We start from the raw sequence: 14,416 nt of genomic DNA, 5'->3' as shown, positions 1-14,416 counted from the left end.
TCATTTTTATTCAGGTTAAAATAATAATTCAGTTTTACAAATATTTTAAGAAAAAAACTGTAATATTGTATAAATATTTTAGTAGAAGTAAAAGACAATTGCATCATTATTTATTTGGATAATTTATAATTTAAATAGGAACATTATTTTAATAGTTTCAAAATAATTTGCATCATTATTTATTTGGAAAATAATTCAGGTTCATTGAAAAAGAATTAAAAATGGATTGTAGTTAGTTATGTTAGTTATAGTTTAGCAAAATATTATTATTTTTTTTTTTTTTTCAAAAATAATATAAAAAATGGCCCCCATAACTTATATAGGTTATAGTTCAGATGGTTTTAATTTAAATTTTTTTTAAACAAGGTTTAATAAAATGGCTTTTAGCTTTATAAGCACAGTTTTATAAGTATAGTTCAAATGTTCTGAGCAGTAGTTTATTTTTAAAAATCTAAAAAAATGGCTCCTTAAATTTTGCTTGCCAAGTTAGTTTGGTGATAGTTTAAATGTTTTTTTATTTATGTTTTGTTATTTCTAAGAAAATATTTTACTTAGGTTGTATGCAGCCAATTAGATTCCAAGTTTGCTTACATTCAAGTCACTTACGTTCTTCCCTACTTTGATGAACAAGAAAGAATTCAACGAAAAACTTATTTTGAACAACAACAGAATGTTCGAACCTTTGTTTTCGAAACCCCGTTTACCCTAGGTGGAAAAGCTAGGGGGGATATCGAGGAACAATGGAGAAGAAAAACAATTTTAACAAGTAAAATTATTTTTTTGAAGTATTTTTAAAAAAAAATATTCGAAATTTTTTTTATTATTTGTAAAATATTTTATTTTTTTAAATATTTTTAAAATATTTATATAATATTTTTAAGAACAATTAGTAATGAAAAATTATCAAACATAAATAAATGACTTCAAAAAAAATTACTTAATTTTCTTTAAATAAATAACTTGAAAAATTACAACAAAAAATTACATAATATTTACAAAAAAATTACAAAAAAAAAATTACATAATATTTAAACAGTAATGTAGATATTTTAATATTAAAAATTTGTAACTTATGAAGACATACCAAATTAAATACATATTAGTTTTCAAAAGTTACTTTAGGTTTTAATTTATTATATTTATATTAATGAAAAAAAAAATTTAAAATTAAATGTTGTTTTAGCTGAGCATAGTTTTCCTTACATCAAGAAGCGAATTCTGGTTCGAAATACTCGAAGTTTCGAACTTAAGCCAATCGAAGTCGCCCTTGATGAGATGACACAAAAGTGCAATGAACTGGAACAACTTGTTCAGGCAGAAAGGGTGGATCTTAAGAAGTTACAACTCCGCCTCCAAGGCTCTGTCAGTGTTCAGGTAAATTTTTTATTTTTTTTATTTTTAAAATTAAAATAATTTTTAATTTCGTAGCGATTGTTTCTTAAAGAGAAAAAGGGATATTTTTTTTGTTTGACTGTTATTTATTTTAAAAGTTGTTGTAAAATAAGCTTTTAAAATATAACTTATATATAAATAGCGCGCTTTATTTTAGTACCGTCACCATTTTGTATTTTTTTTATATTATTGTAAAATAAATTTTTGTATAAAACTGAATTAACAAAAAGCTTTTAAATTTTCTTAACAATTAGCAATTTCATAAATAATTAGTAATTAAATTTTGTGTTAACGGTAAATTGTTTTTCTTGTAAAAATGGTAAAATAGATTTAATTTATTACTAAATCTTATAGTTACACTAGAAATTTTTTATTTGTGTAAATTTTTTTTTTTTTATTAAATGTTAAACAAGTTTTAATTTTTTTTTTAGTTATTGAAATATTTTTTGAAAATTATTAAAAGCGTTTTTTTATTAAAGTTTAATTATTGCAAATTATTTTACGCATATATTTTATTTAATTTTTTAAACATTTTTTATTTTTAGAGTTTCACATAACACAGTAAGATATAATACCAGTTTCTACTATGACGTCATAATTATAATTGTAGTGTAACAAGGTTTAAATATATTTAGGTTAATGCAGGCCCACTTGCATATGCAAGAACTTTTCTTGATAAAACAAAAATCAACAATCACGCTGCAAATACAACCGAACTACTTAGACAAGTATATAGGTAAGTTAAAACTTTTTAAATCACATTTTTTTATGTAAATTTTTTTTGGAATATTTTTTTTAAATATATTTTTTTTTATTTTGCTTAACAAAATACAGTTAGAATGTTGGTCATTTAAGTTGTGGTTTGTATGTATTTAACAACATATCTAATGCGCTTGTTCGTCGTGTTTTAAAAATTTAAATGAAGGCTGAAGTAAAATGGCTGCTTTTTGCTGTTTTTAATGTTCAAGTTTTATTTAAAAAATAATTTTAAGTTAAATTTAATCAAATTAATTTTATTTGTTTATTTGATTCTAAATTTTTATAAAACCTAATTTTAAATTTTAAATAATATTTAGTCTATTTTTACTAACAGTCTATTCTGTTTTATTCTTTCATAAATTCTGGATTTAACAAGCCTGATAAAAACATAACTTTGCTACATCATGATTTTTTTATTGGACAACAACACAATAACACGAAAACACCAACATTGATAACTGTACAGTATGGAGGGCAGTAACATCTCGTGTTAACACAATCCCTTATTATCGCTGCAGAAATATGTTAATTTTTATTCAAAAAATCAACAAAAAAGAGGGACTTGCTAATTTGTACAGATAATATATATTAGGGATGGGCCGAGTCGAATCCGAGTCCGAGTACTCGACCCGAGTATTGAGTTTTTTAGGATTCGGGCTGGTCGAATATTTTTTTTGGACTCGGCTGCCGAATCTCACGCATGTGTTTTTAATCAATTGTAACAATTATAAGAGAGACGGTATTTCATTTTTTTTTGAGATATTAAACTTGTCTGGACATGTCTGCTTTTGTTGCCGTAGCAACGTTTATCGTAATTGTGCAATAATTGCGCAACAATGCGAAGCTTATAATACAGGAGTAACAGTGTGCTGCTTTTATATTCATTTAAAAATGACATCAAAAACATCATACGTATGGAATTATTTCGATATTTGTTTAAAAGATAATTGTAAGGCTATTTGCAGTTTGTGCAATTCCCATATTAGCCGCGGTAAAAGCAATGCTAATTTTACAACAAGTTAGTTAATAAAACATCTTTTATCGCGCCATAATATTGATGTAAAAAACAGGACTAGCGAACAAGAACAGGCATCGACCAGTACGGAAATATTTGCAAAAAAAAGAAAATCTCAGCTTACAATCGATGATGTTTTAACCAAAAAGCAAAGTTTTTTGCCCAACCATCCACTGACGCAAGCCATTACCAAACGTATTTGTGAGATGATCGCCATCGATTTTTTACCACTTTCTATCTTAGAAAACAAAGGATTTCAGCGATTAATGAATGAGATTCAACCTCGGTATAACATTGAGATTCAACCTCGGTATAACAAAGAATACCAATTAGCAAACGAGATGCCTCACAAGGCCAAAAGCAACCCCGTGAAGCATATTTTTACAACGACATTATTTACGACACTTGTGCGATGGCTTCAGTATTAGATCCACGAATAAAAACATCGTGGTGTGCAGATGATAAAGAAATACTGCGTATAAAAAACCTGATTGAACAGGCCGCCATTAAACATCATACTACTAGTGACGGCATCGATGATTCAAGCGAGCCATCATCATCTTGCGATGAAAATATTGATAGCATCGTCTTTGACTGTACGTGTGAAGATGAACAGTTGTCACAATCACAAGCAATGATAGATACATCATACGAGCAGCGCATAAAAAGTCACGTTGCTCAATATATGGCATCTCCGCGTATTAAATCCTACCAAATGTCCATTGGAATTTTGGGCGAAGCATCACAATGAGCGCCCTGCGTTGTTTAATTTAGCCATTTCGTTTTTTTCTTGCCCTCCAACAAGTGTGTCATCTGAGCGCCTATTTAGTTCGTCTGGTGTTGTAGTTTCGCAATTGCGAAATCGTTTGAAGTCGAAGCATGTGGAAATGTTAACATTTTTACACGTAAATTTGGAAAAAGTTGGTTATTGCTATTAAATTAATTCCTTTCTATTAATTAAATTAATTGCAAATAATTTGATTTCGTGTTGAGTTGTAATAAAAATGATTAGTAAAATAGCTCTTTATACTTGAATTGCGCAGTTTACTTCGGCTTACGTTATTGGCATTTACATCGATGACGTCATAGCCGAGTACTCGGACTCGATCGAATCTTATTTTTAATTACTCGGATTCGACGAATCCGAGTAATTTTAATTTTGGCCCATCCCTAATATATATATATATATATATATAAACGCATTTTTAATCTTAACTTTTTAAGAAGCTATATACAAAATATAGAATTTAAAATTTTGGTTTTAAAACTTGGTTATAAAACGTAGCAAGAATTTGAAAGCTGGAAAATACAATTGCTTAAGTTGTGTAAAAATTACAATAAACATTGATGTGTTTTAAGAATAAAAAACAACTACGCAATTAGACATACTTTAGCTGTATACACATCACCAATTAAATATACATGAACTTTAGACGCATATTTACAAATAAATTTTACAAAATGGACACCAATTAGCAAAATAAGAATCTTATACTTAAGCTTCGAAATTTTGCACTTTAAATTTACGATCTTTGGCAAATAACAAAGAAATTGCTTAAACCATTTTCATTGAACATTCCCTGGTTATAAAGATTTGTTAAGACTCTGTGAACTTCGATTGCCATGTAGATATTGACCGGATCTAGACTGGGCCATGCGCTAGTTTGATAAAAATCCCAAAATGCTGCCGGATCGCCGTTTTCTAATATAACTTGCCCGTTCTAAATTAAAATAAAAAATAAAATGTTAGTGTTAATGTTATTAGAAAGTTTATTGTGCGACATTCATTGAAAATGTTGTTTATCCGAAAAAAAATTAAAGTTTATTTTTTTTTCAAAACTGTTTAATAATTAAAAACATGATAAGGTAAATGATTTAAACATTTTTTTGTTGGTTGGTGGTTGGTTTAACATTTCAAATTTTTTTAAATGATTTTTTTTTTATAAAATTAATAAGTTAATATTAAAGTGTGAGAGTTTTTTTCTACATTAAAAATAAAAATTTTCTACATTAAAATTAAAAATAAAAATTAATGATTAAAAAAAAAATTAAAAGTTAAAAAAATGAAAATACAAAATGGAATCTAACCACGTAGGTTGCTCCGACAAAAATATGAGTTCTAGCCTGCACATTGTTTAAAAAAACAGGAGTTAATGTCCTCACAATATTAACCAGGGTCCCATATTCTTGAAGGTTGTTAGGATAGGCTAAAGTCGCTTGGTTGGCAATACATTGTTGTCTGGCATCTTTTGCGTTATATCGTCCGTCCAATAGAAAGTAACATTTTCCCGCGAAATATGTTCCGGGACATTCTAGAATAGATTTTTTGGTCATTTTTTTGTTTGAAGGGATATGTCATTTTTTGGTTTGTGGCTTTATTTTTTGCAGAAATAATTTTTATTTATAACTTGTTTTGGAAAACTTTTTAACAAAGGTTTTAATATTAACTTAAACTAAAAATTTTACCATTTTTTTTAATATTATTCGACATACAAAACATTTTTTTTTTAATATGATTAAATTTTTCTTGAAATTTTTAGTTTTTGCTAAAAAAGGCAATTTATTTATTAAAATTTTTTTGTAATGCTATCTTTAAGTAAAAATGTTTACCAAGTTTTACAGACACTATCCACTTAAAATTATTTTTTATATGTTTTTTTAAATAGATGAATACAAATCTATTTTTACAACAAAACAGTTAAAATTTAAACTATTTACCTGTAAATGTTGTTAATTTTGATCCTTCCAATAAAAGATTAACAGCTCCGACCACGGCGTTTAACTTAGTTTTCTCGTTTTCACATTGCTCCTGTGCACAACATACAACAAAACACAGCACCAACATTAATACGAACTTCACCATTTTTAAACTTTTTTGATACTTAGCGGAATTAAATTTGTAGTGCGCTGGTGTATTGGTATGTGAGAGCTTTTATATCTACATGGAGGCAGTTTACTTCGTTTGCGAAGTTTCTTTAAATGCCTGCAAGCTATCGATGATATTTTAAAATGTGCTATCGATGATATTTTAAAATAAATTTTTGTTTTGTTGGAAAAAATAATATTGTTTTTGTTTTTTTCTTATAAAAATTTGTTTCAACGGTTTTTTCACCTATTTTTTATTTTTTTTATCCAGTTTTAAAATTAATTTTACGATGACTTGGTTAATAACAAATAGAGTAGGCTATTTAATATTTATTATTAAAATGCAATTTTTAATGAACTATAAAAAATGAAATACTTTTTGTGTTTATAAGAAGGAAAAAAGTAAATTTTTTTAGCATTTCTAAAAATTTTGATATTATTTGGAAAGTTGTGGAAAAATACAAAAAAAATCTTATTTGTGAACCATGAACGGGCCGAACGGGAACCGAGATATGAAAAACAATATTTGTAGTGTTTATGCGAACACCCTGCGGCTTATACACTTATGACCTAAACGTTGTATTTTAATATTTTGGCTTTAATATCATTTTTCAATCTGATTTTGATTCTTGCATTGATGAACAACGAATTCTTTGGCATGAAACCACTTAAACCTGTTATTATCGTTGGGTTTGTTGCTGTAAAGTTTATTGTGACAATATTCTCACGATACCAGATAAGCATTTAACTTTAAGAGCGTATAAGTTTACAATTGCGGAGCCAGAATCAAGGCTTAACTATGTGATGTATTCAACTTTAAAATTCCAAAACTTAAATTACTTAAAAGCAATTTTTGGCTGCAAAAACTTGTCTTACAGAACCGTTATGGTAAAATTGAATATTTTTAAAACAGAAAGCCCATTTAATTCAATCTAAAAATAATGTGCAATATTTAAAGTTTGGCGAGTCGGTCAAAATTTTTCAAAATTTATGCCAAAATATTTAAATAATATCTAGATAAAATAAAATTTTAAAAATCGTCAGTGTGACGTCATCGTTTAACGTTGCATAAGCTAAGTCCACTTTATTCTACAAACATGTAAACTGAGGGTTTTCTTATCGCCATCGTATTTCGCATTTGGTCTTGTTTTAGGTTTGTTGATTGCGAGGCCTAAGGCATATTTGGTTCAACGTTTTAAAGTGATGTTAACTTGCATTTTATGCTTAATTTGCATTTTTTGCGTTTTTTTTATAAAACCTTAGTAGGGGAAAGTGCTTTTGCATGTACACTCGCTCTTGATTCTCCTAATTATTTTTGTCCTGGTAATTACAAATCGGAAACTGATCTGTAAATCATACTGTGATTAAAATAAAATATCTGTAGCTGAAATTTTTATTTTTTTTAACAGAGAAATAGCAGATAAGAAATATTTTATAATATGAGCTATAAAGCATAAACATTTTTTATTAAAAAAAAGTATAAATCACACATTTTAAAATTTATCTTTAATTTTTTATATTTCTGTTGTTTATAGGCGGTTTGTTGAGTTATGCGGAAAAGCTTTGGAAATCAATTCACAACTTATTACAGCCAACCAAGAAGTTTATCATCAAACATTACATCAATGTTATATTACTATGACCGATGAGTTATCTGTTATACTAGACGAGCAGGTAAAAAAATAAATATTTAAAAAATAATTTTTTTTATAAAAAGTATTGTATGTTTAAAATTAAGGTTTGGTAGATTATCTGATTTGCATACAGTTATATCAGGGGTACTTATACGTATGATAAAGCATCAATCACAATCTGCTTTTATTTTATACAAACACACAAGTTTTAAACATGTCATTTTTTGATTAAATTCAGATTAAATTTAACTTATAGAAAAAATGGTTTTAAAGCCTTTATGTAATACTTAATACGTTAAAAATAGAACTTACAATTCAAGTTTTAGTTTTTCGTAATATTGGCCAACGAATTTTTTTTTGAAAGCTATTTAAAGTAAAGGTTGAATTTCCCGTCTATTTTCTAAAACACTACAATTCTTTCGTAACAATTTATTTTTAAATACAATTTTACTTACAGTATTATAATTAATACAGTATTTTTTATGCTCATGATAAGAACAATACTAAAGTACAGGATGCAGTATACGGGACCATTTGTAAACGTTAACGAAAATTCGCGTAATTCCGGACTGGACGGAATTCTTGTACTTTGCTGCGAGATACGGGAAGGAAAGAATGCGGATTTACACAAACGGCCCCCCTATTTCTGCACCCCGCAACTTACCGTATTTTAGTACTGATTGTATATTGTGGAAAAGTTTAATTTAACTTTTTATATTTTAGTTACTCCATGACGATGAAGATACTATTAGTGTTTCAACTGGGTTCGAAGCCGAGCACGTGTTCAGTCAAATAAGCGGAACCTCTGTCACTCCGAAGCGGAATGTTGCTGGTTCCGTTTCCGATGCATCCGTCGTTTAAATTCCGCTTTTTTAGATTTTAACAAGCAGTTGGATTTTAGAGTGATCTGTTTTCTTAACTGGCCATTTTTTTTTTGTTAATTGTTTTGTTAACAACGGTTAAATACTGATCTTTGCAGCACTTTTGATACATAATTGCTTTTGTCTTTTACATCGACTATTGCGGTTAATAATTGTTTTGACCGCTGGTGGCGTTTTTTTCGATTTTAGACCATTTCTCATGAGGGCGACATAGTTAATGCATTTGTTTTGGTCCTTGTAGAATTTTTAAAAAGACTATTTAAAAAAAATTCACGAAGTTAGCTTTCACGACGGGGATTTTCATATTAAGTCTGTTATTAAAAAATTATTTACTAAATTTTAAATATTTCCAACTTCCTAAACGCATATAAATAAGGAAATGCCAGGATGGTATTTTGTTTATATTTTGTTTATTTTGCTATTGTTCAAATGGTTCTTTTATTTTATTTCTGCTTAGCACTTAAACCAGCATTTAAACGTTAAAATGTGCTTAACTAATAACTTGGCTTGAGTTACTTTTTTAGGCCGTTCAAGGCAGTAATGATACATTGAATATAATGAAAAGTGTTGTTTTTCTTAAATTTTCTATTGATTTTGTGTAATTTTTATTTTAATCCAACATAATTGAAGAAGCATGGTTGTCGTTTTTTTAAATGTTTCTTAACATATTTACAGTATATACAAACTAACATGCCGAAAAAATTTAAGATCCTTGTTTCTTTTGCCACTGTATATTGCGGAGATTACACAATTTACTAATCTGTTCTAAGTTTTCTTCGCCTAACTAACAAAGTTATTGCTTAAGTTATTATGCAATGTGCCCATAGGTAAACATTGCAGCTGAAAAACATGAGATTTAAATTTTTTTAGAATTTTAATAAATCTATTTGGGTCTTACTTTACAATCTGTATTATTAACAAATGTTTCCCCTTTAAAAAAAGGGTTATTTACATGGAATGACATCATTTGACGTCAATCTAATGACTTAAAATACAGCATCAGCATGTAACACAAAATTAAATTATTGCTACTTTAACAAGTTTCAAATAAAATGTAAAAATTAAAACAATTTTTTTAAAAGAAGATAACTTTTGTTGTGATTAATGAAATAAAGTTTTTTAATTTATATTTTGGCTGTTTATGAGGCTAACCATTAACAGGATAGTGTTTAGATTATTTACGATACTACGGGAAGATTTTTTATGAAAATCTTTATGTAATAAAGCTTAGATACCGGTTATATTATACTACAACCATACTGGGTTAGCTCTAATGCTGTTTTTAAAGTGCTTTTAAAGTAGATATACCCTGCAAATATTCGGTTGTAAAACAAAGTACTATAGAGTGGTGGGGATAAATTTTTATATGCCGCTTTTATTTACACCATTGCTTGTTAAAGCGAAACGAATTATAATGCTTACCATATTATAAAAACAACAAACCACGTGGAAGAGTATAAGCGTATAGTATAACCTTTGCTTAGTTTCAAACTTAAAGATTTTAAAAAACAGGGTCCTACTAATTACCACACATGACCGCATTACTCTACATAGGACCACACAGAAAGTTACTATTTACCACACAGAACTGCACAGGACGCGTTGACTGTTTTACTGTCATTTGATAAAAACCAAATACCGAAAAAGGGACACTTTTTATTAACCCCAGCCCTAACCCCTTTTTTAGAAAATGACCCTAGTTGCCCTAAATTAAAAAAAACAGTCTATACGATTTCCGTATTTTATTTTTTTCCTGTGTAGTAAATGCATTGTCCTGTATTGCCTATGTTGTCCTGTGGTAATTAAGAGGAACGTAAAAAACATGTTTAATTGTTTTATATCATTTTGCATTGCAGAAGTTTAACGAGCATTGTGCTCCTATTTATTAAGATTATGTGTTTAATTCTCATTGCTGACTTGTTGTAGCAAAGGTCCTGGGTTTTATTCTCACTTTAGTTTATTTAACGAAGACTTAAGGTCCTAAGATCTGGGTTTGAATTCAAGTGTTGACATCTTAAGAATGTAGGTGTTACGCTAAGCAGTAGCTGTGCTTATGACTAGCCTAACAACAAATAGTAAATCCCATAACACAGATAATTAAAATAACCAGTCTCAATGTATTTTAGGTATTTCACCTCAATTCTACCTCGAGTTTTGCTGACATCGGCAGTTTTTATTTCATATGGGGAGTCAGATTTACAATTTATGGTTTTAAGTTTTTATACGAAATTTACTTTAATTTTCTACTACAATTAAATGTATATATAATGTAGCTTGATGGACGATGTCTAAATATATATGTAAGTCCAATTTTTAGGCCCCCCCCCAAAAAAAAACTGTTGTTTGTGGTTGTCGGGTTAATTATCACTGGCAAATATTAGTTAAGAATTGCAACCATAATATGGCAATTGAAATAAGAACCAGATGGCGGGCTATCGACAAGGTTAAAATAATATTTACTGTATATTAAATTCAAACGTAATCCAGCCTTGTCATTTTTTATTATGTATATTCGATTTCTAGAACTTTATATTAAAAAAAGAAATCTTTATGTGTCGCGCTGGTCATAATCACGGACAAATATTAGTTTAAAGTTGCGACCGTATTACGACGATTGCAATGCCGACCCTTATGACATACTATAAAATAGCTTTTATTCAAGTATTAAAATATGAAAAAATTTGAAAGACTTGCTTTAAAAATAAAATCACTTGATTATTGTTAAGTGAACAAACCACGTGCGCGGTGAAATAAAATGACGTAACGCAAAAATATATTAGGTCAGTGCTAACAATATTTATTTTTAAACAAGTAAGTCACGTAAACTTAAAGTAATTAAATAATAAGAAAAATAGTTATTACCACAAAAATAATCCCGACTAGTAAGGTTGTGGTAAAGAGATTTTAAAATGTTACTGAAGAAAAGCGTAATTCGTTTCGGGCAATCAGCGCCGAATTTAAGCGAAGCGCAGAATTTAAGAGAAACGAAACGCTTTTGTGTTTGTGTTAAAACATGTGGTATATAGTTAAGTTGTAAGTTTATAGAGCTAATATTTAATTAAATATTAAAAATAAATAAAGGTTTCTAATTTTAATTGTTTCGTAAGATAACGACGCTGTTGCTTTTTTTTATAAATTTGATTAGTTAAGGAACTATTTCTTTATACGCCTTTAGCATAATGCGTGGCGGATGAATACAACTGACGTCACAACTTGACTTTATTCTTGGATGGACTTGTCCGCCATTAAGTCAGCCGGTGTTCAGGGTATTTGTTTTAAGTTTAAGTATAGAGATTAAACCAGGTTGAAAGCGTCCTTAGAACGAAGCCATTTTTTTCAACAAATCGAGTTAAGTAAACTATTTTTTTATTTTTAGTATTTAAAATTGTTATAGTGTATATGGTGTTGTTGATCTAATTATGCAATGCGTTAGGGGTAGGATCGTGCGCGTGTCGACACATTCGTGGTTTTAATGTCTGGCGAATTGCGTTTAACAGTCTGCGTATTTAGTAAACAACACTTTTTAAAAGCGTATAAAAAGATAATTCCTAACTAGACATATTAACTGCCCCCAGTTGTTATTTGCAGTTTTAGATGACGTTCTCGCAGATAAAGAGTGTCTGATGATGATCTGATGAAGAATAGAAACAAATTAGGCGATTCTACGATGATTTAAGGAGAAACTGAAAAGTTGGATGTGGCCCTCAGGTAGTTGTAAACTAAGGCTTTGATGAGCTATGAGAAATATACAAAAAAGGTGATTTCTTTAGCATACCGGTAAGATACTTGTTTTCCATAAAAATATATATATATTAAAGAGATAATAAGTTTATTTATCATTGTACAACTTTTACATGTTTCCCTTCTAATAAAAGGCCTACAGCCCAGCTCTGGAGGCAATAACCCAACTTGTGAACTTTAAGATATTGTTGATCACAGATATTAAACTAAAAATGACTTTATACTAGGATCAGCCTAGTTGGATTAACTGGGTCATAAGTCTTGCTTTAAACTAAATTTGTGCGCGTGTTGCAACATATCGCTCTGTTCGTCGCTATAGTCTGGGTCGCTTTCGCTGTTCGTCGCTTTCGCTGTTCGTCGCTTTCGCTGTTTGTCGCTGTCGTTGTTCATCGCTTTGGTTGTTTGTTGCTTTCGTTGTTCGATGATTTTGCTGTTTGTCGATTTCAGTATTCGTCGCTTTCGTTATTCCTCATTTTTTGTTGTTCGTCGCTATCGTAGATCGCTCTAGTTGTTACGTCAATTTGCGTCGATTTCGGCGGTCGCTTTAGTTGTTTCGCCAGTTGTATGATTTTGTCGGTGGCTTTAATTGTAACATTGTCAGTTTGCAGGCAAGTTAAATGTGTTAACTAAATTTTTTTTAAATTTGACATAGATAACTCCTTTTCAGCTTTTTTTTAAGGTTTCAGATGATGATCTCGTGAACCTGGAGGATCTGGTGATTGCTAGAAGAACATCTGGAGGATCTGACGAATAATGATGGATCTGATGAGGAATCGATAAAGATAAGTAACATATAGTCTTCTGAACGACAAGGTAAATAGTTAGCTAAATTTTTTTCTTATTAGACATAGATAACTGCTTTCTAGCTTTTTTTAAGGTTTTAGATGACGATCTCGTGAACCTGGAGGATCTGGTGATCAATAGAAGAACATCTGGAGAATCTGATGATGATCTGACAAAGAATGACGAATCTGATGAGGATTCGAGAAAGATAGGTAACAATAGTCTTCTTAACAACAAGGTAAATAGTTAACTAAATTTTTTTTCTAATTAGACATAGTTAACTGCTTTTCAGCTTTCTTTTTAAGGTTTCAGATGATGATCTCGTGAACCTGGAGGATCTGGTGATCAATAGAAGAACATCTGGAGGATCTGATGATTAATGATGGACCTGATGAGGAATCGATAAAGATAGGTAACATATAGTCTTTTGAACGACAAGGTAAATAGTTAACTAAATTTTTTTTTAATTAGATTTAGATAACTGCTTTTCAGCTTTTTTTAAGGTTTCAGATGACGATCTCGTGAACCTGGAGGATCTGGTGATCAATAGAAGAACATCTGGAGGATCTGATGATGATCTGATGATTAATGATGGATCTGATGAGGAATCGATAAAGATAGGTAACATATAGTCTTCTGAACGACAAGGTAAATAGTTAACTAAATTTTTTTTAAATTTGACATAGATAACTGCTTTTCAGCTTTTTTTTTAAGGTTTCAGATGACGATCTCGTGAACCTGGAGGATCTGGTGATCAATAGAAGAACATCTGGAGGATCTGATGATTAATGATGGATCTGATGAGGAATCGATAAAGATAGGTAACATATAGTCTTCTGAACGACAAGGTAAATAGTTAACTAAATTTTTTTTAAATTTGACATAGATAACTGCTTTTCAGCTTTTTTTTTAAGGTTTCAGATGACGATCTCGTGAACCTGGAGGATCTGGTGATCAATAGAAGAACATCTGGAGGATCTGATGATTAATGATGGATCTGATGAGGAATCGATAAAGATAGGTAACATATAGTCTTCTGAACGACAAGGTAAATAGTTGTTAACTAAATTTTTTTTCTAGTTAGACATAGATAACTGCTTTTCAGCTTTCTTTTTAAGGTTTCAGATGACGATCTCGTGAACCTGGAGGATCTGGTGATCAATAGAAGAACATCTGGAGGATCTGATGAATAATGATGAATCTGATGAGGAGTCAATAAAGATAGGTAACATATAGTCTTCTAAACGACGAGGTAAATGTGTAATCAAAGTTTTTTTTTAAATAGGAATAGATAACTGCTTTTCAGCTTTCTTTTTAAGGTTTTAGATGACGATCTCGCGAACCTG

The 14,416-nt window shown here is 29.5% G+C and overlaps 2 protein-coding genes across 8 annotated transcripts in view; one reads left to right on the top strand and one right to left on the bottom strand.

Moving 5' to 3' along the window:
* Positions 1 to 9,642, top strand: part of LOC145749724 (dedicator of cytokinesis protein 9-like) — a 64,837-nt gene extending 55,195 nt beyond the window's left edge. For all 7 annotated transcript variants that reach the window (XM_082565566.1, XM_082565565.1, XM_082565564.1 and 4 more), the window contains 5 exons: positions 556 to 766; positions 1,184 to 1,374; positions 2,028 to 2,128; positions 7,567 to 7,705; positions 8,389 to 9,642. In XM_082565566.1, the coding sequence (XP_082421692.1) occupies positions 556 to 766; positions 1,184 to 1,374; positions 2,028 to 2,128; positions 7,567 to 7,705; positions 8,389 to 8,526 (780 nt within the window). In that variant the 3' untranslated portion in view covers positions 8,527 to 9,642. The remainder of the gene's footprint in view (positions 1 to 555; positions 767 to 1,183; positions 1,375 to 2,027; positions 2,129 to 7,566; positions 7,706 to 8,388) is intronic.
* Positions 3,316 to 6,099, bottom strand: LOC145749726 (uncharacterized). The gene is made up of 3 exons (XM_082565571.1): positions 5,885 to 6,099; positions 5,255 to 5,478; positions 3,316 to 4,887 (listed from the first exon to the last, which is right to left on the bottom strand). Exons 1-3 carry the CDS (start codon positions 6,027 to 6,029, stop codon positions 4,690 to 4,692), a joined length of 567 nt encoding a protein of 188 aa, XP_082421697.1. The 5' UTR covers positions 6,030 to 6,099; the 3' UTR covers positions 3,316 to 4,689.
* Positions 9,643 to 14,416: the final 4,774 nt, after the last annotated feature.

Source organism: Corella eumyota, chromosome 4 (genome assembly GCF_963082875.1).
Source record: "Corella eumyota chromosome 4, kaCorEumy4.1, whole genome shotgun sequence".
NCBI classification, from domain to species: Eukaryota; Metazoa; Chordata; class Ascidiacea; order Phlebobranchia; family Corellidae; genus Corella; species Corella eumyota.
This window is presented reverse-complemented; position numbering and strand designations above follow the sequence as displayed.

Excerpts from the sequence above, each read along its gene's own strand:
- LOC145749726 (XM_082565571.1), bottom strand. The coding sequence starts at position 6,029 with ATGGTGAAGTTCGTATTAATGTTGGTGCTGTGTTTTGTTGTATGTTGT. Across the intron at positions 5,479-5,884 it reads AAAATTAACAACATTTACAG|AATGTCCCGGAACATATTTC; the intron begins GTAAATAGTTTA and ends AATCTATTCTAG. Across the intron at positions 4,888-5,254 it reads TTGTCGGAGCAACCTACGTG|AACGGGCAAGTTATATTAGA; the intron begins GTTAGATTCCAT and ends ATTTTAATTTAG.